The sequence below is a fragment of the Exophiala bonariae genome (assembly GCF_035927105.1).
Source record: "Exophiala bonariae strain CCFEE 5792 chromosome Unknown scaffold_3, whole genome shotgun sequence".
NCBI classification, from domain to species: domain Eukaryota; kingdom Fungi; phylum Ascomycota; class Eurotiomycetes; order Chaetothyriales; family Herpotrichiellaceae; genus Exophiala; species Exophiala bonariae.
This window is the reverse complement of record NW_027042478.1, coordinates 1544329-1570504: the sequence shown is the minus strand read 5'-3', so window position 1 is coordinate 1570504 and position 26176 is coordinate 1544329. Positions and strand designations below refer to the sequence as shown.

The 26176-nt window shown below is 49.2% G+C and overlaps 12 protein-coding genes across 12 annotated transcripts; 6 read left to right on the top strand and 6 right to left on the bottom strand.

Moving 5' to 3' along the window:
* Positions 1–1055: 1055 nt before the first annotated feature.
* Positions 1056–3129, top strand: LTR84_008091 (uncharacterized protein; the record flags this gene model as incomplete). Its single annotated transcript, XM_064851641.1, has 6 exons — positions 1056–1115; positions 1174–1308; positions 1354–1676; positions 1806–2465; positions 2522–2770; positions 2820–3129. 6 exons carry the CDS (start codon positions 1056–1058, stop codon positions 3127–3129), a joined length of 1737 nt encoding a protein of 578 aa, XP_064710644.1.
* Positions 3130–3379: 250 nt separating this feature from the next.
* LTR84_008090 (uncharacterized protein) lies at positions 3380–4542 on the bottom strand (the record flags this gene model as incomplete). Its single annotated transcript, XM_064851640.1, has 3 exons — positions 3380–3840; positions 3900–4327; positions 4379–4542. The coding sequence occupies 3 exons, from the start codon at positions 4540–4542 to the stop codon at positions 3380–3382; spliced, it is 1053 nt and encodes a 350-aa protein (XP_064710643.1).
* Positions 4543–6645: 2103 nt separating this feature from the next.
* Positions 6646–7797, bottom strand: LTR84_008089 (uncharacterized protein; the record flags this gene model as incomplete). The annotated part of the gene is made up of 1 exon (XM_064851639.1): positions 6646–7797. The coding sequence occupies one exon, from the start codon at positions 7795–7797 to the stop codon at positions 6646–6648; it is 1152 nt and encodes a 383-aa protein (XP_064710642.1).
* A 1452-nt stretch (positions 7798–9249) lies between these two features.
* LTR84_008088 (uncharacterized protein) lies at positions 9250–10692 on the top strand (the record flags this gene model as incomplete). The annotated part of the gene is made up of 1 exon (XM_064851638.1): positions 9250–10692. One exon carries the CDS (start codon positions 9250–9252, stop codon positions 10690–10692), a length of 1443 nt encoding a protein of 480 aa, XP_064710641.1.
* Positions 10693–11192: 500 nt separating this feature from the next.
* LTR84_008087 (uncharacterized protein) lies at positions 11193–12521 on the top strand (the record flags this gene model as incomplete). Its single annotated transcript, XM_064851637.1, has 1 exon — positions 11193–12521. One exon carries the CDS (start codon positions 11193–11195, stop codon positions 12519–12521), a length of 1329 nt encoding a protein of 442 aa, XP_064710640.1.
* A 96-nt stretch (positions 12522–12617) lies between these two features.
* Positions 12618–14069, bottom strand: LTR84_008086 (uncharacterized protein; the record flags this gene model as incomplete). The annotated part of the gene is made up of 1 exon (XM_064851636.1): positions 12618–14069. One exon carries the CDS (start codon positions 14067–14069, stop codon positions 12618–12620), a length of 1452 nt encoding a protein of 483 aa, XP_064710639.1.
* A 385-nt stretch (positions 14070–14454) lies between these two features.
* On the bottom strand, positions 14455–15431 carry LTR84_008085 (uncharacterized protein; the record flags this gene model as incomplete). Its single annotated transcript, XM_064851635.1, has 2 exons — positions 14455–14605; positions 14671–15431. The coding sequence occupies 2 exons, from the start codon at positions 15429–15431 to the stop codon at positions 14455–14457; spliced, it is 912 nt and encodes a 303-aa protein (XP_064710638.1).
* Positions 15432–16429: 998 nt separating this feature from the next.
* Positions 16430–17134, top strand: LTR84_008084 (uncharacterized protein; the record flags this gene model as incomplete). Its single annotated transcript, XM_064851634.1, has 1 exon — positions 16430–17134. One exon carries the CDS (start codon positions 16430–16432, stop codon positions 17132–17134), a length of 705 nt encoding a protein of 234 aa, XP_064710637.1.
* A 939-nt stretch (positions 17135–18073) lies between these two features.
* LTR84_008083 (uncharacterized protein) lies at positions 18074–19060 on the top strand (the record flags this gene model as incomplete). The annotated part of the gene is made up of 1 exon (XM_064851633.1): positions 18074–19060. The coding sequence occupies one exon, from the start codon at positions 18074–18076 to the stop codon at positions 19058–19060; it is 987 nt and encodes a 328-aa protein (XP_064710636.1).
* Positions 19061–21791: 2731 nt separating this feature from the next.
* On the bottom strand, positions 21792–23108 carry LTR84_008082 (uncharacterized protein; the record flags this gene model as incomplete). The annotated part of the gene is made up of 1 exon (XM_064851632.1): positions 21792–23108. One exon carries the CDS (start codon positions 23106–23108, stop codon positions 21792–21794), a length of 1317 nt encoding a protein of 438 aa, XP_064710635.1.
* A 768-nt stretch (positions 23109–23876) lies between these two features.
* LTR84_008081 (uncharacterized protein) lies at positions 23877–24491 on the top strand (the record flags this gene model as incomplete). The annotated part of the gene is made up of 1 exon (XM_064851631.1): positions 23877–24491. The coding sequence occupies one exon, from the start codon at positions 23877–23879 to the stop codon at positions 24489–24491; it is 615 nt and encodes a 204-aa protein (XP_064710634.1).
* Positions 24492–24761: 270 nt separating this feature from the next.
* Positions 24762–25931, bottom strand: LTR84_008080 (uncharacterized protein; the record flags this gene model as incomplete). The annotated part of the gene is made up of 1 exon (XM_064851630.1): positions 24762–25931. The coding sequence occupies one exon, from the start codon at positions 25929–25931 to the stop codon at positions 24762–24764; it is 1170 nt and encodes a 389-aa protein (XP_064710633.1).
* Between the last annotated feature and the right edge of the window lie 245 nt (positions 25932–26176).

The window sequence follows — 26176 nt, the reverse complement described above, 5'->3', positions numbered from 1 at the left end:
GCCGTTTGCTCTTGTAAGAATCGGACTCCATGACCGCTCCTGTAGTCGAGAAGTATTCGTCGAGCCAACATTGCTCAATATCGTTCTTTGGTGTTTCAGATGACGGCAAGAATTTCAGGAGGGTGCCTGCATGGGTAGCCAGTCTCGATCACGTACTATGTCCACCACTTGGTGAACCTGTGGCCCTGGTTAGTGAATTTTAAGGTCTCTCATCATTTTTCTTTAAGAGGCACGACTCATGCTGTGGATTGACTTGTAGCGCGTGGACGTTCAGACGCGTTGTGTTGGGACAGTCTCTTGTCACAGCCAAGATCAAACAGTAATGAACAGAGGAAACTAAGATCGATTGGATGCCCATGATCAACCGGAGAAACTAGGGAATTCGCCCTTGAATAGTTCTGTTAATCAGCCTCCCACAATCATGGACGAGGAGCGAAGATGGGTCATGACGCGTTGGTTAGGTGATTGAGGTTAAGCACCCAACAGCCTTGGGCCGAAACGTTTACTAGGCAAAATCAAATTTGGTTAGTCTCAGCCTCGTGGACCTTGGAGCCTCCCACTGTAGCATCAGGCACTTAACTCAGGATTAAAAACAACGACAGGTTCTTTGCGATGGCAATTCTCATCGGCTGCTCACTTCAATAAATGGCGTTGCTCACCATCCTCTCGATAGGATGACTTCTCTAGAAGCAACTGCAAGCCGCCGTAGTGCGTTGCCTGACCTGCTCTGCAGCAAAGAGTCAGTCATTCTGGGCAGGCACGAACACCTCAACATGACGTTTCTGACCTCTTTCAGCGGACATGTCATCGAGAGTCAGGAGTTTTCGTCCGGTATTGCGACTCAGGTACAAGAGGCAGTCGCTACGATATTGCACCTCACCGCCGACCGCTGGCAAGGCAGAATGTAGTCAGCCGAGCAGCTTCTCTCAATTTAAGAACCGCCATTCCTTGTCTATCACTCGAATCAAGTATCAATTACTTATCTAGACATTTTCCTCTTACAAAAACCTTACACTCTCTACCAGCACTTGCTCAAGCCCAAGAACACCATTCCCATGGCTTCCTCCGAACCTATTCGCCCTCATCAGAGGAAGCTGTTCGTGCTCTGCTTTGATGTGTGTTTTTCTGAGCGTCAAGTATCACACTCCCTTCAGAACTGACGAGGAATTCAAGGGTACGAATAACAAGTTCAGTGGCACAGAAAAGGACAGTAATATCCTCAAGCTGTACCGGATGCTCGATCGAACCGATGCCAACGTTTACACATTTTACCAGCCAGGCATTGGAACATACGTCGCTTCTCATTTTGTAAGTCGATTTCACTCAACCTTCTGGCATGCGCTGACTTCAAAGATGCAAAGCACTTCTGCTGCAGGACGTGCGAGGTCGTGGTATTTGAAAGTCAAAGACTCTGCGTTTGGCTCATCGTTCGCCGAACATGTCATGGGCGCATACCGATACCTCATGAAACACTACAGTATCGAAGACGACCTTTATCTCTTTGGCTTCAGTCGCGGAGCATATACCGCCCGATTCCTTGCTGAGATGCTTGATCAGATCGGCCTCATCAATGCTGGCAATGAAGAGCTTGTTCGCTTTACCTGGAAAACTTATGCAGATTGGGCCGCAAGGAGAAACGATGGCACTATCAAAGCACAATTGAAAGAAGACAAACAGTACGAGGTACGGAGCTTTTACTACAACTTGTCTGAACATTTTTGCTTCGTGCCTACAGCCTTTTCAACATTTTTTCGAGAATAGCGGTGCTGACCGGTCCACTGACAAAAGTTCTTACGGGGCTTTAGGGAGACTTTCAGTCGACCTGTGCGTCGAATTCGCTTTCTCGGTCTTTTTGACACTGTGAACTCTGTTCCCAAATTCGAAAACGCATGGATGCAGCGGACCAGATTTCCTTACACTGCGAAGCCATCTGCCAAGGTTATTCGACATGCTGTATCAATCGACGAACGACGTGCCAAATTCAGGCAAGATCTGGTCGCTGTCTCGAGGCCACAAAGTACTGTCAAGAAGGCCGAATCCGCATCGAGGAATGAAACGGACGCAATTCATCCTTCCAATCCTGCAATCGGTGGACAAAGTGAGGAAGTGCAGTCAAGCAACTCTCCAAATCTAACAACAACTTTGTCCCGAGTCAACCCGTCAACTCACAAACGGCTACTAACGCCCAATTTCCCTCAATTCCCCAAATCACTGTTCAAAAAACCACCACTACCGAAAGTCCCAATTCGACTCCCGTCAATTCCAAGAGTGACAGAATATACTCCACGCCGATACTCGGGTAGTGACCAGGGTCAGGACGTTAACGAAGTGTGGTTTGCTGGCGGTCACTCTGATATCGGTGGAGGCTGGCGAAAAGCTACGGGGGAGACTTGGCCGCTGAGCCACACACCACTGGTCTGGATGATCCACGAGGCTGAAGCAGCAGGTCTGAAATTTGACGCAGAGTATTCCTCCTTGGTTGTGCAAGATCTTTCATTTCCGTGATGCTGACACCTAGCAGGAAGATGGCAAACTTTCTGTGCATTCCCGAGTCAGTTGACGAAAATGGTGAGCGAAAAGAAAACCCCAAGATTCGCGAAATATTCCTCCGAGCGTTACAAGAAAGCTACCGCAATGGAGTGATTCACGACTCTCTGGAGAAGGGACCAGAAGTGCCCGCCAGGACCGCCAATTTCTGGAAGATGATCGAATATCTACCATTCCGGCGGATGGATCTGCAGCCAGATGGAAGCTGGAAGGTCATCCGATGGTGAGTCCCACTGCGAATCATGGATAGAATGGGACTAAGTTTAATGCAGGCCACTCCCCATGGGTGAACCACGCGACATTCCGAGCAATGCCAATATTCATTACTCGGCGATTGAACGGATGAGGAGTGATCCCGACTATCGCCCAGGCAATCTAATTGTCGGAGGTGGTGGGCGAGGTGTCCGCATAGCGCCGGCCGAGTTTGGGATTGGCAATTGGGAGCTGATGAAGTGGCCGGGAGATCCTATCAAGGAAACCTTTGTACGCAAGACTGGGAAAGCTCAGAAGATCGACCATGACGAAAGCCAAGTTGGTGAACGTCAACACGACACGCTTGTTGAATCTCCGAATGAAGAGTGATGAGGAGCATGGGCATATCGACAGTGGTTATTTCCTGGAAGAAGAATTGGAGTTCACAGTCGCCAGACTTACTGTTTTCACAAAGACCTGAAGGATGAAGGGGGGGAACATGGAGTATTGGAGCGATTCAAAGTATATTCGTATTGGAAATTGCAACCCTAGCAGCAATTCATTCAAACATACTGCGAGTCTGCGAAGGCCCCTGAAACGGACATCTCCCTCTCCTCAGAGTTCTCAAGACTGTGTCAAATCATGCCTTACTGGTCGAATTGGAGATACCCAAGGCGTCAGCCAATCCCGCGCGCCTAAGGGCAGCAATGACATCAAGCTCAAAACTCAGCTTGTTCGACTGAAGAGCCTTCTCGTAATATCCCAGCGACTGGTTATTGAAGACGGCCGTCTTGCCGACGACATCAATGGGCAGAATGCCACTCTTGTAGTCTGTGAAAATCATGGTCACGACGGTGGTCTGGTTGGTGACGGCGCGCATGTCGAAGGAGTTGTCGCCGGGCTTGAGGACCAGGTCTTCGATCGTGGCGACTCCGACTGGTGTGCCAGCCACGGACATGTCGAGGGTGACGGTGCCCATTTCGACGCTCAGCACGGTCGGGTTCGGGATCGTGATTGTGCCGTTCGCGTTGGCGCCGTCTTCTTGCTCGCTGGTCAGGATGTTGAACGACGTCAGGTTGAAGCCTTTGAGGCTGTTGAGACCTGGTGAGTGCTGTGTTAGTCGTCTGTGCTTTTTCCTGGTGTTCTCATGGGAAAAAAACTAGACTTGCCTTTCAAGGTGATCTTCTGGTTATAGTTGACGTTGGTCTTGGGGAGGCCGCCCTGCTGGAGCCCGCCTCGGCCCTTGAGGTAGATGGAGTACTCCTCGGTGCCCAGCACGGTCATCGTATACTTGGTGTATTCGGTCATGTCGGCTATCTGGACACGTTGGTCGACGTGGCTGACCGTGCCATTCTCGGCCTTGACCTTGGGGATGTCGAGATATGCGAATGCAGGATCACTGTCCTTGAGATGCAATGAGCCATTGAAGGCCGCGAGCTCAGGGTGATATTTGGATGTCGTGCTGAGCACGCTGTCCAGCTCCAGTGTGAATGAGTCTGGTGCTGGGTCGGATAGTGACATCGATGTGATGTTCAGAACGCCTTTGTTGACTTCTTTTTGGGCCAGATTTGGGTATCCGACGTAGACACTGCATAGAATAGTTAGCGGATTTTCTTGGTTTATCTTGATGGTAACTGACATTGGAAGGACAATGACGAGCACGACGGCGATAAAAATCAGCAGGTCGAGCCACCAGAATCGCGCGCAATGACGCTTGACCTTTTGGCCCAAAGATGCTTTCTTCGGCGTACCGTCATTCTCAACATGAGTGGTGCCGTCTTGTTTGACGACTTCTTTTGCCATTGTGAGATTTTGACTTCGTTCGGTCGTTTTGTCAACGTGTCAAAGATTCTGAAATAGTCTCAGGTGTGTATAGATAAGCAAAATGTGCTGGGAAGAAGAATGGGATCGTGGGGGAAAAGTCGCTATGGGGTCACCCTGTGCAAAAGAAGGACTGGGAATAAGCGAAGGATGGAGTAAGTGCTGGAGATGATCAACCACGAAGAAAAAAGTCTACACATTGATTGTCGAGTCCTGATCCCCGGCGTTCAAGTAGCAAGTCAGTGGCCACTGCTCATGGTTAGAAGCATATCAGAGACCTACCCAACACCAATTGAATGGCTTTCATGGGTCGTGTGACACACTTGATGTTCAGTGGTGGCTGCCAGTTTTGCCAAGTGCTTCTTTCTCACATGCGTCGGTCTCTGTCCGACTCCCAAGATGAATTTACAATACGTACTCACTGCTGCAATCAAACGCAACGACCGAGGGACAGAAGGATGATTGTAGCACATGTCAGTGATGTGAAGACAAATTAAATTAGTATAGTACCTAATAGAGTCACGTTTGGCCAGAGTGTGTAGTAGTAATTCTATCCAGGATGATCCCCTCGTCCACTGGCAGGCGCAATCGAGAAGTTACGTTGAAACTAGAACTCGGCTGTTACATCGGAGTGGCCAATCAAAGAGGCAAAAGCAAGGTTTAACTAACTAGTGCCCGGGGCAGTGTCCACAAAGGTCAGGAACCACCGTTCACTATGCTCCTTCCGGTTGACATCCCGGGGGGTGGTGGCACCTTTAAAAATTTATAATTTGACGAGCGAGCTCTTGCCGCTCCAACTTGAAGGTCTGGAAAGCCTGGGGTCGGTCGGCCTTTCCCGCTTGAGGAGTCGATAGCGTGAGTATCCGTACTCGCTGTCCTCTTGGGCTCTCCGTCACTTCCGCTGTGTGCCCATGGCCCACTTCAAGTTTAACGGTCTGCCCTTGCCCTTGCCCTTGCCCTTGCATGCACGGTTTTTTAAGCTTCCTTCCGAACCCTTCCTCGAGGTTCAACTTGCCCATTTCTCTGAAACTCCACTACCTAACTAGAATTGCTGCTATTCACAGCCTCGGCCTTTCCATTCACGAGGCGCCTCATGCTTCCTCCCCAGTCCTCGTAACATCTGTGGCATCGAGGCGCAAATTAAGGTGTCTCGGATTGATCCGAAGTAAACTAGGTGTTGTGACTACCAAGTTCCTCTTACACCGTGATCTTGCCAACATGTCCACGATGACTTGGCATGGTCCATTCCTAACGACTAAATGACAAAATTCGAGACGATGCTCTTGGTTTCTGTTCCGAGCCAAGCAAATCTCTTGCTGTTTAGCGTCGTCGCCAAAATGCATCATTGAGCCACTAGATACCGATTTCTCGAAAATATGCCTCGGTGTTCTCGGTAGCAGCGCTTCTTCTCCTCTCGAAAGACTGCTACCCCTCCCGTCCATCGCTTAGGTAGGTATACAATTGGTCATTTGGCAGGAAGACAATCCCGCCAGATAGTAGAGGATCGATTAGTGTGCTTGTTGGGAGGGGACTCGCTATAGCTTGAGTGAGTCTCTCTTGTGTATTCAGAGGTGCTTATCCTCTCTTGCAGTTAGCCTGATGTAGATCGATACTAAGATGACGAGTTCGGGCCGTTTGCTAACCCATCTAGTACTCCGTCTGGGGTGCGACAAGTCCATAATTGTTGAGTCCCACCGATGAAAAGCAACTGCGGAGTGATTCATGCACATGTCAAGACGTCGACTCGTAGTGCTTGTATATACCTCGGTGCAACTGTCACATTGACTATCGATCACCACCCTAACAACGCCTGGAGAAGCGCCAGCCAGGATCAGCGCGGATGCTAGTGGACTTTTGGCCACACCCCACCCTCCATGACGAGGTGGATCCCAGCTAATGCATGGCTGGTTCCTGCGGAATTACGGGGAGACGAGGCTACGTGTAACTCGAGTGCTTTCAGATCTTTTTGGGCTTGATTATGTATGTACGGACTGATGCAGAAAATAGGAATTGTCGTATCTCGTCATCAACATCGAGCTACAATCCTTGCGACAGTAGCTCTCCCATGTTTGATCCACCATGTAGTCAACTGATGGGCCCAGGAAAACTAATGTCTTCACTCTCAGTCTGATCTTTTAGCGCGATCTGCGCCAACTGCTCTTCCTGCGACAATGCATCGAAAACCGCTTTGTTGTAGTCCCATGCCTTAACGCATTCCACGTCCCAGTTGCATTTCTCCACCTCCCCATACACGGGATGATTGTACCTAGGGTGAGCTGTCGGCCAGTTGGATGCGTGATAGTGATGCTTGACCAGGGCATTTTTCGCATTGTGGTTGCCCGAGTCTGAATGTCCTTGGCCTGCGGCAAAGGCCTCCACCGTGAGAACCAGCACACCTCCAACGAGTTTGGATTCCACCAAGTTGTGAAAGTAGTCCCAGTTTACACCGACTTGTTCTTTGCCAGACATATACGATAAGAGAGCCTTGGTGAACGCCGAAGGTCCAGTCCCACTGATAACTTCATCAAATCCCAGTTGGATTTCCGAAATCGGGACCTTCTGATCTATGGCAACTTGATTGAGCCATCGTAGGATGTTGTTAATCAACACCATCATGACAGGTAGTCGCGGTTTGCACATAAAGGTCCATTGACAAAACGATTGTGATTTCTTTCCCAGTATTGTGTGGTTGTTAAATTCAGGTTGATCAATCTCGACCCCAATGACCATATCGATTTGCTTTTCCGAGTAACGTTGGGGAATGAACCTGTGGATAGGTTTCAACGCTTCGACATCGATATCCGTATATACACCACCTTCGACGTACATGACAAGGTACCGCAAAAGATCTGCCTTGATAATCTTCAGTCTCAGCGACTTGTACATATAGATGATGTCCAATCTGTTGAAACCAGAAGGCCCAAAATGCGTCTCAACGTATTGGACATCGTTCTGATCTGTCAATACCTCGTATCTATACTCGGGGTTCTTTGCCGTCCACGTCCGTGCGACCGACAGGTCTCGTTCTTCGAACCCAAGGGGGTCAACTTTCCAAGTTTGCCAGATTTTGCGAGGAAATTGGCCTGTGCTTGCAGTTGCTCTATACGAGATCGAAGCACTGAGTTCCCCAAATGACCCAGCGGTGGACACAAGGATGATCAGAAGTATGCAAATGGCACAAGCTGGCAGGAGTCTTCGTACTTGCGGTACGGGATAGACCGGCCTACGCGCATACATATTTTCTTCAAACGAAGGTGAGTAGCACAAATTCAGCAGAGAAACGAGCGAGCTTGGTGGAATTTTTCAGTATCTCTAACGCACGGAAGAATATGATATTATCATCAAGGCTTCGAAAATAGACCTCCATCTTCACATGTCCATCTCACAAGCTGGAATCCCCATTACCACTATCCCAGCATAGCGCTGACGTCAAGTTTAGTCCTCCTCATTTGTCTAGGTACTGCTATCGAATTATTCCGATACTTTCAGTCTTTACAGGTTTGCTAGAAAATCCTGCTGCCATGCCCTAGATCTCTTGTGGAGTCATCCTTAGCGGAGTCCACTTCCGCTTTAGGAATCGCTTCAACCAGGGTAAACAAGGCGCTTGCAGGGATCGAAAAGCTTTCTTGCAACATCATCCTCACACTGGTCCCGTTTTCCTCCTGTTTGGGCAGTTTATTTGGAACCTGCAGACTCGCTAAGTCCCTCCCCGCCCTGCTAGACGACTCATTGCTATACGAAGTACGCAGTACTTCGACATTGCGGGACGGTGGGGTACGTCCCTCTGCTCAACTTGCCGGACGATCACGGGGGAGAGCTCTGCACAAGCTTCATGGCGAACATCTCGGCTCCCCACGATCATGGGGCCCCCAGACAATGAAAGCTTGTATACCCTTATCGAGTTTGTACTCTGATACTATGTCAACTTATTTCGCATGACCGCCATGCAGTGTTATCCGCGATTTGATGGCTTGACCTCACGTTGGGGAGATCAAGGCAATCTTGCGACATGAAGAGGCTAGCCTTTCAAGCTATCAACAACGGTCGGCTTGTAGATGCGTGCATCATGCGCCCATCAGCGATCTGTCGGTCAGGGCACCCATACTGCTGACCTTGACCCCGGTCTAAGTGGGTCGTTACCGAACGTTGCCGAGGTCTCCGCTACAATATTCGGACAGAACATGTCAACTCATGTGATACTAACGAGAATACTGCTCTCGGTCGGATGATTCGAGTGAAGGTCCAGCTCTAAACTCCCGTAACGAAGCTCTACTACCACAGACTAGATGGCATGTGATAGGTATCCAGCTCTTCTGCAGAGCCTAAAGGGTCGAGTTCCCTCGTAGCCACTGACATATCCGCGGGGATCATCCTATCATCTGGGGTTGGTGCAGGTGTGACTCGCCGGGGACACTACCTTTTTTAGACAATGCAAATGCTCCTACATGTGTCTATGGGCCTGTAAAGGCCATGAGTCCATGACGTGAAGGAAATGTACCAGGAGAGCCCAGCCCCCCGTAGCATTCCGATCAAGACTCGGAGAACTGCAGATATCACATCTGCCAGTCATCCAAATCTCTATTGTCGCCTTCCCATCATCTGTTCAGTCTGCTCTACAGCTGGGAGATCTCTTTTTCATCACACAGAGATGAGCTGAAAGCCTCTCAGGAAGAGGTTCATGCTTCCAAAATGGTCAAATCGCACGAAGGCATAATCGGCAATGGCTACTGGAAGCCAGTCAAGGCTGATACAGAACCTTCCTCGTTCAACCGAGCAACAGAATGGTGCGGCAAGGCCATCCGCCCATCGTTCCTCAGAGACTCAGACTCGACATCTGCCAGGAAGCGCACAGCATATCTAGATGGCTTGCGAGGCTTCGCAGCGCTGTTGGTATACTGGGGACATCACGAACTATGGGCACATGATTCAGAAGCTATCCTCGAGAACGTGTATGGCTACGACTCGCAGTACTATTTCGTCAACTTACCTGGTGTACGGCTGTTCTTCTCAGGGGGCCATCTGGCGGTCACAATCTTCTTCGTTCTTTCTGGATATGTTCTATCTGCCAAACCACTGACGTACATCCAAGCTGGGGAACAACTTTCGCTGGGAGACAATCTATCTTCTGCACTGTTCAGACGCTGGATTCGTCTACATATCCCACTTATCTGCACGACGTTCTTGTTTATGAGCTCGTGGCACTTGTTCGGATACAAAACAGATACCGAAGCACAGTCCAACTTTCGCGATGAGGTTTGGAACTGGTACTGCGAATTCAAGAACTTCAGTTTTGTCTTCCGAACAGGTGGTGAGCCAATGTTCTCATACAACTTCCACACGTGGTCGATTCCCGTGGAGTTCCGCGGCTCTGTCGCAGTCTACACAGCACTGTTGGCATTTTCAAGATGCACGCGGAACGCTCGGCTCTGGTGCGAAGTCGGACTTGTAATATACTTCATGTATATTGCAGACGGCTGGTCCAACGCGGCTTTCATAGCCGGCATGCTCCTCTGCGACCTTGAACTCCTTTATGCAAGCAGAAACATCCCAGAGACGTTCAAGCCCCTGGCACGATTTAAACACACCATCTTCTACTTGATGTTTTTCATTGCCCTCTATCTTGCGGGCGCTCCTGCTTCAAGTTCTGACATACATGTCCTAAAGAACTCTCCTGGGTGGCATTATCTCTCGTATCTCAAGCCGCAGGCAGTGTATGACTATAAGTGGTTCTACCTTTTCTGGGCAGCCACATTTATGGTTGCTTCAATCCGACATATTTCGTGGCTGAAGCGCTTCTTCGAGACACGCTTCAATCAATACCTCGGACGCATCTCATATGGATTTTACTTGGTCCATGGCCCCATCTTATGGTCTTTAGGAGACAGAATTTACGCAGCCGTTGGCTGGTCAAGAGAGCCGCATGCAGTGAATATGCCTGAGTGGATAAATTTTCTTCCTATAACGAAAGCTGGTCCATATGGTTTGGAGGTCAGTTTTCTTCTTCCACAATTAGTCCTACTGCCGATTACTCTGTGGTCGGCAGAGATTGTGACTGTACTCTTTGATGAACCCAGTGTGAGGTTTGCACAGTGGCTGTATGGCAAGACATTGGCTCCTTGCGTGAAGGCTTAATAACCCAGAAGTTTATGGAGGCGGATTTGTGTTCCCGAGTCACACCGGCTGGTGTTAAAATCGTCGTGTGATATTCCCCGGAGCTTCTGTAGCAGCTCACGCGTTCGGCGTGAATGGCACAGCTATTAGTTTAGGAATATAGAGTAATGCGTTCCTTTTGTAGCGCGGTGCGTATTGGCACAAACAGGACCAAAAGGGGATCCAAGTAGGAGAATGAAAATGGGGATATTAGTAGGGCTGGCGAGCGAAGCAGGGTAGATTGCAGCATGAGATCGTGGAGTCGTAAACCGGTTTCTTGATGAATGGTAAACTACTGTGATATGCTCCTAGTAGATTTTAGCAGCCCACTAAGGCTTTGTAAGGTGATCGCACTTGCATCCCCCCTCCTGGAGCGGCACGAGATATAACATCCTTCCCACCTCTTTCCCTGCCACAGGCTTTTCGGTCTTTCTTCTTCTCTCATGATCTAGTTGCAAGTCTTCTTCCTCTCGTTGTCAGAAATGCTACTCAGAGGGGTGTCCCGAGTTTCGGCTCTCGTCGGCCTCGTCGTCTTCGGTTTGGTCATTTCCACAGGATTTTACGATCAACTGTTTCTCGCGTTGTCATTGAGGGGTGCACAATGGGCACAGTGTCTGAGTAAACTGTCATCGACTGGAACCAAAACAATGGTGGCACAATCTCATACAGAGGTGTTCTCCAGGACAACTAGAACTAGCCAATACTTTCCCATCGAGTTTGGCGAGGAGGAAGCAATGAACCCCAGCATAATTCCACACCCTTCACTGGCTGATACCTGGATAATCACTGCACAGCGCCGACCGACCTCCGGAAGACCATCTATCTGGTTCTCTGAACTTGTTTGTGAGGCAAAGCTCAAAGATGGCAAGCTGAGTTGCATCAAGGCTCCATCGATCCTACCGATCGCTGCTACAATCGGCGACAATTGTGTTGGTGACCTGGATTTCTTTGGTCTCAACATTGGGCCACACGACGCCCGAGTCTTCTATGGTCCACAAAACCCATATGCTATCTACGGGTCGAATTCTGGTTATACTTGCTTTGGTCAGTGGATCCAGGATTTCAGGGTGCTTGTGGACTGGGAGATGGAGCTGCACATCAAGTCAAACTTCAGACTCGGCACCGAGCTTACACGGCCACCTCCATTCAGCGCTGTTGAGAAGAACTGGTTCCTCTTCTGGGACAAAGACGGAGACACCTACGTCCATTACGACATTTTCCCACAGCGAAGTTTCGCCAAATTGAACAGCGATGGATCGGTCGGCCTAGATCTGGCACCTCTAGCAGCAGGAGCCGGTGATCACAGCTGCATGACTAGAATGATGCCAGAGCTTGCTCCTAGCCTTGAGTCTATCCATCAGGCCACCAACAGTCTTTCGATCACGCTTTGTGACCGGTCTGATGATTCATGCCAGCCAAACGACTCAAACACCTACATCATGACGATATTCCAGCACAAGAGCTTCTACTACTACCACAGTGTGTACGAACCATACGTCATGCTGTTCAAACGCAACTCCCCATTTGAGATCCAGGGTATCTCTTCGAAACCGATATGGATACGTGGTCGAGCAGGGGCAGGTGAGGCCAAGAGGCCGCCTGGAGCGGAATACGAGAAATTAGATTCTTGGAACCAGACTGAGATGATCTATGTCACATCAATGAGTTGGAAAGAACAAGGCCAAAAATATCATGGGTATTTGGATGATGTACTCTTCCTTGCGTTTGGGATCGAGGACGAGCGAACTGGCGGAATTGACATCCTCGCGGGTGATCTAGTGCGGGATATTGAGACCTGCTCCACTAGTTGAGTAGGAAGCATGAATACCCATTTTGAGTTTATTCTCATTTCTTGTAGTGCGGCTTGCGATGCGGAAGTGGTGCTTGACCACTACCCTCAAAACCGGTCATGAGTGAGACAGCCATTCAGCCTTGTCCGAACCTAACGGCTTTGGCATGACATCCCAACCTACTGAAACTCCCTCGATCGATGCAGAATGCCGTACAGATTTCAAAAGACCAAAAGCCGACTCTCGCTCTTCCAGACAATTCTCAGGAACATCATATTGGGTGTCAAAGTCTTTGCACTGAAAGCCAGAGTCACCCGGATATTGCCCCAGACTTCTGAGATACTTCATGACCCCCGCGAGACTGACATCAACTTGATACGAACCGCCTTCCGTGGCTTGACGATAAAGTGCCGTCAAGATACCCGCCGCTAAGAAATACCCCCCTGCATGGTCAAGAGCCTGGCATGGCATCGGCAGCGCAGCTTCGCCTTTACCGTGGTGTTCTGCCTCGGAAACATTCATTCCAGAGCATGTTTGCACCAGTGAGTCGAACCCTCTCTTCTCTTTCCACGGGCCCTCTGGACCGTAAGCGGACATGTTAGCACAGATGATCCCTTGAGGGCATCTGGCAGCCAGTTCTGCTGAGGACAATCCTCGAGACGCCAGGCTTCCCGGCCTGAATCCTTGCAGGAACACGTCTGCCGAATCCACAAGCTCAAAAAGTTTTTCCTTCTCTTCTTCAACCTTAATATCCAGCCTTATTGTTCTTTTCCCTCGGCCGAGATCTCGATCAAGTCCTGGCTGGTCAGGCAGGGTTGGACTTGTGACCCAAAGAACATCCGCGCCGTGCGCGGCCAAAGTCTTTCCAGCAACAGGCGTTGCAATCACCCGACTCATCTCTACCACTCTCAGCCCTTGTAGACATTTATCTGCTCCTGCACCAGCAACATGCTTGTGTAGTCCGACCGGCCCATCAGCAATCTTTCGAACAATGATAGGAAAGTCATGAACGGCTTTCGCCTGTGGCAGGATGTCCCATTGAGCATAGCTCCTCAATGCGGATATCACTATGCCGGCGTCGAACGCAGCAGTTTCAAGCTCGACAGAGTTCCACTCTGCGATCTTCGCGCCCACTTCTGCCCTGTCTGCCTCAGCGCTACATCCTAGAAGAGCGCGTGCGCCATCACGGTGGACGGGAAAGCCATCATGAACCCGAACATGCCCATCGGCACTTTTGTGCAGACCTCCGATCGCGCCCCAGGGCGGACGACCGATCTCACCGTCGATCATGTAGAGTCGCTCGGATTTAAATTCCACCACCGCGTGTTCTCCTGACACGGTCGTGCGAGGTACTACCTGGGATTTGTTGCGGATCGAATGAACAAGAGCAGCGAGAAGTGCTGTGAGTGCGATTGATGATTGCGCCAAAACTCCAATCTTGAATGATGATGGTAGTCTGGAGTTGGCATTGGGTAAGTGAATTGAGTCGAGTGCCACCTCGGGGAGACTCAGATGATGCCACAGATGTCGCAAGCTGTGCTCAGAGTTGATTTGGGCTCCTGATTCCATGTTGCCTGCTTTTGAGTTGGTGGTGGTTGAATCCGCAAAGTGCATTGATATCAGGCCGAGGTTGTTCTTCGTGAGTTCTTATGACACCAAAAGCGCGAATCAAGCTCCGCCTTAGGGGTTCCCTCAGGCAGGTCTGCACCTGATGCGCTCCCTCAAACTTAATTTAGGCATGACTCTACGCTTCCGCCCTGCCACAACGACGTATTCGCGATCTTCGCGACTCACAGCAGCGTATGGGATGGAGAGCACTTAGCGATCGAAGAGGATGGACCTCGCTCTCTAAATCTCGAAAGCTAGAAAGCTGGAAAAGCAAGATCAGGATTGATGGGCGCCAAAAAAACATAAATACACGGACCGCGTTTGCCATCATTGCGTCGCGTTCAGCCTATTTGGTAAGCATAAAGTCGCGTAACATCTTGGCTAATCTCTCGGGCTTCTCTAAAGCCAGGCTATGTCCACATTCCTCAAAAACCTCTGACGACTGCACATTTTCCGCTACCTTTTCCATCTGCTCTTTAACCAGAGGTCCGAAGAACCTGATAATCAGTCAGCAGTAAAATAAATGGGCAAGAAGAGGATGGCAGCGCTATCGAAAACTTACTCAGGAGCTCCAACTGTCATAACTGGTATTGTGAGCTTTTTCTTCACTTGCGACTGGTTGAACTCTGCGTTCTTCAACGCTGCTCTGTAGGTCTCCAGAATGCCCCTCAGACCCCCTGGTTGCTTTGAGTACATGATCCATTCCTGTCGAGCCTCCTCTTCAATGGCACTGGGATTATAGCACTCGGCAACCATGAAATGCGTCCAGAACTCATCCTCCTTGCCCTGAATTAGCATTTCCGGCAGATGTGGAATGAAAAAGAACGGGATGTGCCACAGCCAAACACCACGCTGGTCGTATTGAGCGGCCAAGTTCTCGGGTTTGAAATGAGTCCATTCTTCCAAACCAAGGCCGCTCAGAAGCATTTCGCAAAAGGACAGCGAAAGGACACGCTCGCGATACACAGCGGCCAGCGCATAGGCGAATTCGGCACCTCTGTCCTCGCCGTGGACATGGAACTTTTCGTGTCCGAGTTGAGACATCAGTACGGCGAGATCGTGCGCATTTGTTTCGCTGTCGTAGCCGTCGGAGGCTGGCGGCTTATCGGTGGCGCCAAACCCTCTCAGATCAGGCGCAACGACAGAGAAATAGGGCGTCAAGAGCGGCAGGATCTTGTACCAGTAGAAGTTAGTCTTCGGCGTACCATGGACGAGTAATAGTGGAGGGCCCGACCCAGCGGTAATGTAATGGTATTTCAGGCCTCGCACTCGTCCACGTGTATGCTTGACGGCCTTGCCATCGTGATCAAAAAGCTCAGGCATAGCTTTCGAGTACTTAGTATGGTCGAGAGAGCGCCTAGCATCTCGAAGATCCGAGATTCGCAATCAACCTCTGGCATGTCTTATATACTTAGTACTTTCAAGGATTATGCTTCTGATGACGTTTTTCCAAATAGGGGAATCTTCGGCGCCCATCGATTAACTCAGATACTCACTCACAACCTTCGTAACAAATATGCTATGTTGGTACCTACAAAGTACAAAGTACTTAGTACCTGGGTAAGTAGTACTTGATTTCTAAGTACTTAGTATGTGTAGCAGTACTCTCTCTGGTTTTATGTCAACTCGGTCGAAAGAGTCAATACCTGGGATGGTGATACTAAGTACTGAAGTCTCGTAGTTACCTAGGTGCTTGGTGTTTATAAGTCGTACCTGACTCGCAAATCTTTTGATTTAACTAGGGCCGCACTTTGGTACCCAAGGCCCCTCCGATGATTGAACGACAAATGGAAAGACCAACCTAGGGAGGCAGAGAGGCAATGAGTATTGTACTCTTTCATACAAAGAAGCTCCCATTTTAGTCTACTGCTGAGCATTTCAGTGCTACATAGCTGTACTACAAGCTAAGTATTAACTTGAGTAAAGTACTAGTACTAAATCTGAAGTGTACGCACAATTCTTACTATCTTTCTTCTCAGTCGGTAATAGCAGTTCGTATTGTGGTTAAAGACCACTATATGTATTATGTCATTCAAGTGCCAGTCGTGACTAAGTAAGCAGAAGGAGGCGGCGCAATAGGAGACACGAGCGCATCCGTGTTGATCCTAGCGTAGCCAAAGCTTGCCTGCGTGGAGCTGTGAGGAGGCAATCTGATGTCATTACCCTGTGGTTGACCCGTCTTTGTTGATGGGCCGAGAACTTTTATTTTTGAGGTGATATTGAGGACTAGCACGGACTGGAAGCCCTAGAAACACAAAAAACAGGACGACGAGATCCGATAAGGCCATTTCGCATTCAGAATAATCAGTTTGTGAGGAACGATGGACGAAAATCACATCTACCAATATTCCCTGGTAAATGCCTTGATGGCGGGAGTGGTTGATTCTGGACTATCTGTCCAAGATCTCCTGTCCAAAGGCAACCAAGGCATCGGTACCTTTGCACATATGCGAGGAGAGCTTCTCATGCTTGATGGGGAGGTTCATCAACTTCTTGCCGAAGGAAAAACTCGAGTGGCCGATGAAAGCGATCAAATTCCATACGCAGTCGTCACGCAATTCGTGGCCCAAGAAACCATCGAAGTCCAGCTCAAATCGAAGGACTCGATAGAGAAGGTTTTGGATGGGTTCAACAAGCACTCGGCCAATGTCTTTATGACCTACCGCTTCCAGGGAAATTTCAGAACACTCAAATGCCGTACGGTCAAAGGCCAGGAATACGACGGTCAACCATTATCCGAAGTTGGAAAGAACCAGCACGTCCAGGACTATGAGAACATCGAAGGAACCATCGTCGGCTTCCGGTCTCCTGAAATATGGCAAGGTTTCTTTGTTGCTGGGGAGCATATGCATTTCCTTAGCGCCGACAAGACCGTTGGTGGTCATATCTTGGAGCTTGGAGATGCAAAGGGCACAATAGGGGTGGCCACATCCACCAATGTGCACATCGAGCTTCCGTCATCTCAGAAATTCAATGAGACAAAGCTAGCCCTAGATAATACTGGTATTAGGGCGGTCGAAGGATAAGTAGTGTGAGATTGCAAGATCGTCGACGGACTGCAAGATTTGCTGGCTCTTTTCTTACTGTTAAGGTTCAGTTAAGGCCAGCCATATTCCAGCCCCGACTTCGGCGTTGGCTCTTAGTCAACCTCTTATAAGCTTTGCCCCCGAGAGTTAGACCGGGTGGTGTGGCAGGCACTCTTGTGGTCACCTTCCCGAACCGATTGTTACCCGCCGACTTACGCAGGCTTGCTACTTGCTACTTGAGACCTGACAAGATTCCATTTTCAAAATGCTGGTTTGTTTTACATCAAACAGACTGATATCTCATACTGCACAAGATTCCAGCGGTATCTTTAAGTATCATGACCTCTTCACCCAAAGAGCGACGACGTAGGTGGGCACCCAAGGTGAAAACCGGCTGTGGAACCTGCAAGTGAGCACGATGATCCAACGATAAAAGTATGGAAAATCTAACTTGACTGTCCAGGATCCGACGTAAAAAGTGTGATGAGGCAAAGCCTCGATGTCTTAGGTTATAGTCACCTTTTGTTTTCGGCCGACCTCTGAGCTAATTCATCCAGGTGTGAGAAAGATAAATATACTTGCGATGGCTATCAAAGCACCGAGTCTGCGATTGATTATCGCCAGAAGAAGCCCTTTCCTTCTTTCCCGTCAGCTTTCGCACCTACGCTGCTCGACTCTCCTGGAGCATTCGAGGGTCCCGATCGGCTGAAAAGCCTGAGCCAGAACAACCTCCATAGCTCTGGCACTCGTCGCCACTTTGAAAGCACTGTCACTCTCATAGAACCTTCAAGCCCATGGAGCCAAGGTACAGATCATCTTTATGCTAGGTATTTCTTCCAAAAGGTCGTCCCACTGTTTTCGACTACTCGTTCCTGGCGATTCTTCTGGCAATATACGGTCCCTCAAGTAGCATGGCAATATTCATCCATTCGTCATGCAATGATCGCCCTTGCAGCTGCATGCAATTCTAGTATTTCTGCAGTTGATCGCACGAGGGTCTTACTGTTGAAGAAAAACCTTTCAATCCGAGAGTTTTCGGTTGAGCCTGCTACTTCGGACACCGCATTGATCCTATGTCGACTGCTGACATGCATTTCTCAATGCACCGAAGACTGGGGAACCGCTGCGATGCACATGAAAAATGGAAGGAAGATTCTCAAGGAAGCGTGCCTCAACCGCCCTTATCAAACAGATTTAATCAGATTGATGGCGCCCACATTACTCGGGATCTCTTCAGATGCAAGTGAGGATAGCGAAATTGTCGGACAGATGAAGTACGACAAACGACAATCTTTCACGTCTCTGGTATTCATCCGCAAGCAATATGGACAATTATTGACATCTCTACATAAAGCCGATTGGCCATTTGTTGACACCGATACGAACGCCCTGTTGCTCCTAGGCTGGAGCACAGTGACAAAAGCCAGTAACTCAATGGCATTTCCAGAGATCTTTAATGTCGCGTCCGACGATCCTCTCATTCCTGCGGCGCAAGTTCGAGCCGCTCTACTGACTGAGGGGAGACTCCTGTCTCTCGACCAACTGGTAGCTCTATGCTTAAGATTGTTTCGCCACGGCAGTGATATATTCGTCGACTGTACATCAAGAGACTGGAATATTCTCGGAGACTGGAAATCCGACTTCAGGCTGGTTGTGGACAATTATGTTGCTCATGCGATAGATGTCGAACCCCGGACAATCGCAGGCACTTTCTGGCACTCAGAGAGATTCTATTCTCACTGTACAGTGGAGAGACACTTCAGGGAGATGGGTGAGAGCAGTGACGACGTTGACTATAATAACCAGGCTTCAGATTTCAACCCATCCAATGGTTCAGTGAACGAATCGGTAGATGACAGAAAAGGATATTACCTCGAGCATGTGTGCCCTTACCGCAGCGGATTTACACCCGCTTGGTACAGTTGAACGACCAACCCTGAGAATCATTTCTTTCGGACCCAAAGTCGGATATCAAAAACTAAGGACTTGCTGTTTTGATCATGGGAATGATCGCCGATCTCCTGCCGAGCACGGTTGACCCGTGCAAATATAGCCCACTCAAGTTGCCGTTTCTCATGAACGAGGAGTACTGCTCTACTCTACCTCGACTCAACAATACTGATCAATCGCCACAACTGAGGATATGCAGAATATCTGCTCACTTCTGTTTTCCAATTGACCTGAGCCCAGCTCCAAATTTACCCAACGCCAGTGTCGCCGGCCAGCCGAGTAAAATGACCAACCCAGCAAGCAGGCTGTTCCCACCCCCGTATCCCAAGCTGCGATACACCTGTGGTGCAAAAATAGGGAAAGAAAAACCCATGATATTCGACAGGACTCGACAGGCCGCATTTGCAGACGCTGCGTGGTCAGTAAATTCGTCCAGTAAGTAGGCGATTCCTGCCTGCGACCATGTAAAGCTCCCAATGGTGAAAACACCCACACCAAAATCCACTAACACCCATGAGCCGCCTTTTCCCACTGCCCACCCGTACCATATCATCCCAATTGGCATGAGAAAAGCTCCAACAATCATCATTGGGACGCGCACTTCTGGGGTTGGTTCAGCTTTCGCTCGGGCCGACGACCGTCTCCAAATAAAGTCAGTCAAGCGACCTCCCACCTGGGTTGCAATGGTAGCACCAGCCGCGATGGAGATGTAGTGCAAGCTACTTATCAGAGCTGATTGATGGTAAATTTCGATCCAAAGCGTTGCAAACGTGGATAAGGTTATGCAGTAAGTCCCAAAATTCAAGCCAAGCAGGAAAGCAAGCATCTGAGCGACTGGCCGCTGTATCAATATTAAGACTGGCCGTCGCAAATTCAAGGCTGGCCTTCTGTGGAATGACGCGATCATTGCAGAACCTGTGCCGTTCTGCTTCATATTGGATCCACCAGTCTTGCACAGTTGGAGGTGTTGCAATACCGGAGCATATGTCTCGTGTAGCAGGAGTATGCCAACGATTATGAGACAAGCATCAAATATGGAGATTGTCCAGAATAACCATTGCCAGTGAGTATGCTCTGCCATGATGCCACCGATAATCGGGCCTAAAGCTGTACCTAGATACGGTGCAAACGTAGCAATGGCTAAGGACTTGCCTCGCTCCTCTGGCCCGAACATGTCGGCTACGATAGGTCCGGAAAGCTGAAGTCATGTGAGCTCCTGTTCATGTGTACTTCAGAATGAATACTTCAGTCTGAGAAACTCACCGCAATCCCCACGCTTGCACCAGTGCCTGCGAGAAACCGTCCAGCGGTCATCAGTCCAATCGAGTTCCCCACAGGACAGAGAGCATTCCAAAGGCAGTACCACAAGTTGCAGGCGATCCAGACAGGTCTTCTACCATAGGCTTCTGAGAACGAAGCAATGGGTAGAGGACCGATCGCCAGACCTAAGAAATAGACGGAGAATGTGATTTGAGTTACCGAATCGCTCACATTGAGATCATGAGCGATGATTGGAAGTGCGGCTGCCATCACACTTGCAGTCATAAGGGTTACCAGCTGGCAAAGCGAGACCAGCAGCGCAATGGTTATTTTTCGATGTCGTGGCCAACTGCGCGGCATCTCTGGATTGAAGGAAGCCTCTTCAGAGATACATTCCTGTGTCTGAGTGCTTGTCAGTTGGGTGGATTGTAGAAAATGTCAATGATATGTTGATATGATGGGGGATTACCGCTGAGTCGTGCTCAACCACAGCTTGAGGCTGGTTAGGATTCGCGTCAGACTCAATATCCTCCCTGCGAGTTTTGGTTTGACTGTGGCTACGTGTAGCCTTTTCGATATCTACATTCTTCACCCTGACAGTAGCCATGTCCTCTGCACTGCTATCCATCTTGTAGATAGTGAAACATCATAGCATTAAAGAGGCGCTGGCACTTTCAGCTAGACTTATGACTTAATGTTATCACCGAGATGATACTTAGTTGCCTTGTCCTTTTCGGAGATCAAAAAGGACGACTCAGTTACGACCGAAAGCCGATTTTCTTCCATTGCAACAATGGGCGTACGTCTCCACAAGTTGGATATCGTCTACCAATGGGAATAGCTGCAGCGTATGGTAGCTCATTTTCCTGCCAACAACGGCATACGTCCACCAATAGTCCTCCATCGGTATGCTGGACTATCGAGACCATTTCTTGATCATGTAACTAGCCATTCATATATGAGCCGTGGAGCCCGATTGACTCGATTATTGATGGTGGCGACCAGACAGTAGCATCAGTATGAGCTCTCCGAAGTCGCGGATGGAAGCTCATCCACGCTGTTAATCACATGCATGGCACTTGTAAAATTGAAAATTGTCTAATCAACGCTCGAGATATATGATACGGACATCGTACAGAGTGCTTCCACAATATTAGTGAGCATATTCTTCAGCCTGTGGACACTTCGGACAGGTTTACGTGCCATGGCGAGATGGTTATCCCGACAAGGCATTCCTCCGCCGTCTCGTCAAGTAAAGCTGCAAAGTAGATGCCAATTAAACCGAAATTTACCTATCTTGTGGTCGACGAAGGCGTAGTGCTTAGCTACATCTAGCCCTGAAGCCGCTATCGCTATATAGTCTTAGATAGCGGATTGGGCTGCTCTCAAGCTACCAACTACCGTGAACGACAAGATTGGCGAAATGAGATAGGATACCTAAAGCATATTAGTTCAATGCTCTCCTTGTCACAACCGGTAATGCTGTACTTACAGTCAATAGCTCCGCGATATTCTTCTCGTCTTCGTCCTCGGCGTCACTCACTTGGATAAGGGTGATCAGTTTCATAGCTGGTGGTCCTGTCGGCATCAACATCATGGTGAACCACAACATAGGGTCTTCACCAAGGATATCTGTCCTAGATGCTAGAGCGTAGATAAACGCGATCGACGCTATCGGCCACAGTATGAAGCGCACGGCGAGTATGAATGTGACGGTGACCCAGGGCAATTTCCTGTTTTCACTCGATCTTCTCGCTTCGTTCCATGAGGTGTATAGAGATACTCCTGCCACGACCACTGGGAGCGGAACGAACAGTCCACCTATGCTTTTCAAGGATGACGTGAACCATGCAGTGAAAATGCCACCCTCATAGGTACTGTTGAAGAATGCTCGGTGAAGAGAAGGCACCAGACCGATGACCGTGCCGATGGCTGCTCCTAAAAGAGGAGCATTAAAGAAGTCAGAGATGAACAGCAGCCACCATTTCGCACGTGGCCCAAGCCTTATCCAATGTTTGCGTGGTACGATGGATGCTCTTCGATTCTGTACTGGTTGCGCCCTCACTTGAGATTGTTTTCGGCTTGATGGGAAGAAGGAATTCTGAGCAAAAGGGTCCGCAAATTGAACTGTTGACGGGCGGTCGTTCAAGAGGCCAGTTTCCTCGTTCACTCTTGATTGTGAGCTCGGATCATCCAGATCGTCATCGCTTTCGGAATCGTGGTCCTTAAATTCTTCTGCGGCATGCTCGGAATCAATAAGCCTTGGCCCAACCGCAAATGTTAGACAGCTTGAGACGGTCGCGAACACCAGGAAATAGGACTTCGCGCGCTCAACAGCAGCTCTAGTGGTTTCGTCCGTAGTAATGAGCGACTTCAGAATGCCTGTGTCATTCAAAGCGGCAACCAGTAGCAGAGGGTAGCTAGTGGTGTTATTGAACATCAGAGCCACCGTAGTCCAATCTGGCATCCCTAGGACCAAATGTGCAAATATCCCAATGAAGAAGGAAATCAAATGGCAGACGATAGCCCAGATAAAAATAATCAGATAACGCTGGGCAGCTCCTGCATGCAGCTCTGAACCGATTTGCACAATCAGAAGAGCGGGCAAGAACATGCGCACACATATTTTTGAAATGGCTTTGGTATTCGCTGGACTTAGCAGATTTAGATGAGCGGCAACGCCGCCATAGAAGATAACAAGCAGAACCGATAGACTGGCTTGGACAGCCGCCAAAAAGGAATCCAAAAGCCCGGTGGGTGCCATCATGGAAGTCTAGAGTACAGTCTGGGTGAGGGAGCTGCAGACTTGTACGAGGTAACAAGAAGTAATAATGGTGCCGAGCTCATGAGAAGATAATGATATTTGCTTTTGCAGCTTAGCCACCGATGAAGCATATCATGCACTTCAATAGTAATCACGACATCGCTTAGCTCCAGGACTCGTTAAGGCGGGGTACTAAATGCCGACGATCTCAGATCTTTGGGCAAATCCCATGGAGCACTAGGAAGAACTTACGATTAGGGTACAGGACTAGCCTTATCACATTTTCCCCTGGGGATAACGCTCAGTATGTAGAACAGGAGATAACTTGATGTTCGCAGAGTTCTAACGTTAGGTAGGATCAAGGTACCGCTTCTAAGCTACATATCTCCACAATTGTGACACTTAACCTAACCTTTCAAGCTCCCTGGGCACCTAAGGTACCTCGTACAGGCCCAACATCTAGAGACAAATAGCTTGTTCTGCCACTAATGCAGCCTAGAGGGCTAAGAATTATAGGTACCTTAGGTGTCTACCTAGGTACCTAAAATAGGTGAAGGCTGGCCAGAGCAACAAATGCAGTACATTTGCCAAGATTGTTGCGACCCCCAAATTACCCCGCACCAGTATCAATGGATAACTCGTTCCAAATTCTGCTGAATGGTCTGTCCTGCACGTCACCAGAGCTCGCAATCGAGAAACCCGAAGAATTGTGTAGTAGATTCGGATCGTTTCAAACCTTCCTGAATCCTACCTATCACACCAGTAACAATGCCGCAAGATCCTGTCATAACCTCTGTCACCGACTTGGCTTCATCAGACGCAAAATGGGTGTCGCTCAAGAAAGTCGAATACATTGATCAACTAGGCACAGCTCGTTCATGGGAAATAGCCGTTCGAAAGACAACAGCCAAGTCCGGCGTCGATGCCGTTGCCATTGGAAACATCCTACTTCATCCTTCCAAACCACCGAGCACTCTTCTGGTCATCCAGTACCGGCCACCGATCGGCAAATTCACTGTCGAATGGCCAGCGGGTCTAGTCGATGAACATGAGTCTGCGGAGCAAGCAGCTATTAGAGAAATGAAAGAAGAGACTGGCTATTCTTGCAAGATCCTTGATGTCGGCCCCGTGTTGGCAAGTGATCCGGGGCTTGCCAATGCTACACTGCAACTGGTGATGATGGAGGTGCAGCTGGACGAGAAAGAGAGCATGCCCGAGCAAAAGTTGGACGAGGGGGAATTGATCGAGCGTGTGGTTGTGCCTTTGAGTGAATTATATGATCGACTGATGAACTGGAGTAAGGACGATAAGTTCATGGTTGCTGGCAAATTGTTCTTCTTTGCGGCAGGACTACATTTTGCAAAGCAAGGAAACTATATTTGAGCTATAGCACCACCACCGTGGACCAGATTCATCGCTCTATGGAGACTTCAGCTCAGGTTGTCTATGTGACCTCTGCAAACTCCATCGTCAGTGTCGAACAGCATCATCGGAAACTTTAATGTCATTCTGGGACATTCTCTTGAGGATTGAGACAACCACTTCCATTCACGGGCCTGCACACTCTATACTGGATACTTTTGTGGTTCTGGACGAGCTCAAACTCTTTGCAAGTCTTGCCAATCTGATGTGTGGACATGCGCACAAGAGTGCCTATTCATCGAAACCCGTCGAGCCTTCGAACAGCAATCCATCGAGGTCCAGAAATTCTGGACAGAAGTAGACACTTGAGCGGAGTACATTTGAATATGCGCAGTTGGCATCAAACACTAAAGACGCACCCATTTTCCAGCGATGTGAACAATTCTTGTCCCGCCTAGCGATAAACTCTTGTTTGTTCTCAGGCGATGTCACGGTAGCGAGAAATTGTGGCATGTTCGGACTTTTCACCAACTGAAGAGCTTCTTGGGCTCGTATGATGTGATCATCGAGCAACTCATCTTGGACTGCGTAGGGACTGAGTTTGATATGGTAGAGCACCAGGGCGGCATAACAGACTGAACGACAGATATAGAACGGCGCTAGAGACAGCTTCTTCTCCTGAGCAAGCTGAATCAGTCGTATTGCATCTTCCCGGGCTCTCTGCACAATATGAAACGATTCTGATGACAGGGGAATATCATCGTGGAGAGCGAAAGACCATAGCTGAAGTATGGAGCCCAAGAAGAATATCTCTTCCATGTCACTTTCTTGTGGGAGGTTCTTCCTTCGAAGTTCGTCGAACTGCCTGGCAAAGACATTGATTAGACTCATTCGGGGAATAGGGTCAGCCAAACCGGAGCCATTCGAAGCTCGAGCGCCAATGGCTTGACTTGATTCGACCGTGAGGTGCGAGATCCTACACAGCAGAGAAAGCCGTGCAGGCACTGAAGGATTTTCCAAAGAGGTGAGCAATGAATGATCTGCTAGAACGGATGAGGGAACACCCAGCCTGCTGGCAAGGATCTGATTCACAATAAAGCAGGCAATCCAGGTGGTGCACCTGATATCTTCATCTTCCTTGCCGTTCCTTGAGTCAGAGTTCAGAGGATAATCGGTGGCGGGCCGGTGTAGCCCGATTTGCAAAGCCATTTGTGTTGCGATTCCACCGTAGATGAATGATGGATCGGATTTCTGGGAGACAAAAGGAAACGGCCACATGCATAAGATCAACAAAGCTTGCACAGCCTCTACTGTTGATGTGCTTGGATCAAGGATTTGGCAAATTTCGGCCCGTACTGGGTCCTCAAGTTGTGCTCGGTATGCGTCTGGGGAAGCCGCTGAACAGATTATCCAAAAGAGCAGGGGACATCTGTTGTATACCTCATCTGGAGATTGGTGCATCTTGAACGGCAGGTGTGGATGACATCGTGTGAAATAAATGCGAAATAGCTCGTTGGATTGAGTGACTGTGAGGTGGAAATCCCCAATAATCTTGTCGCTGGCACTGCAACTTGGCAGCGAAGGCACTATCTGTTGTGACGCCAGGTTCGGGTTGGTTTCTAACACGATCGATGCTGTACATTCATCGTCGTTCAGCCAGGTCGAAGTGGCTGACGCAAGTCTAGGGATATCCGTGTCAACACTAT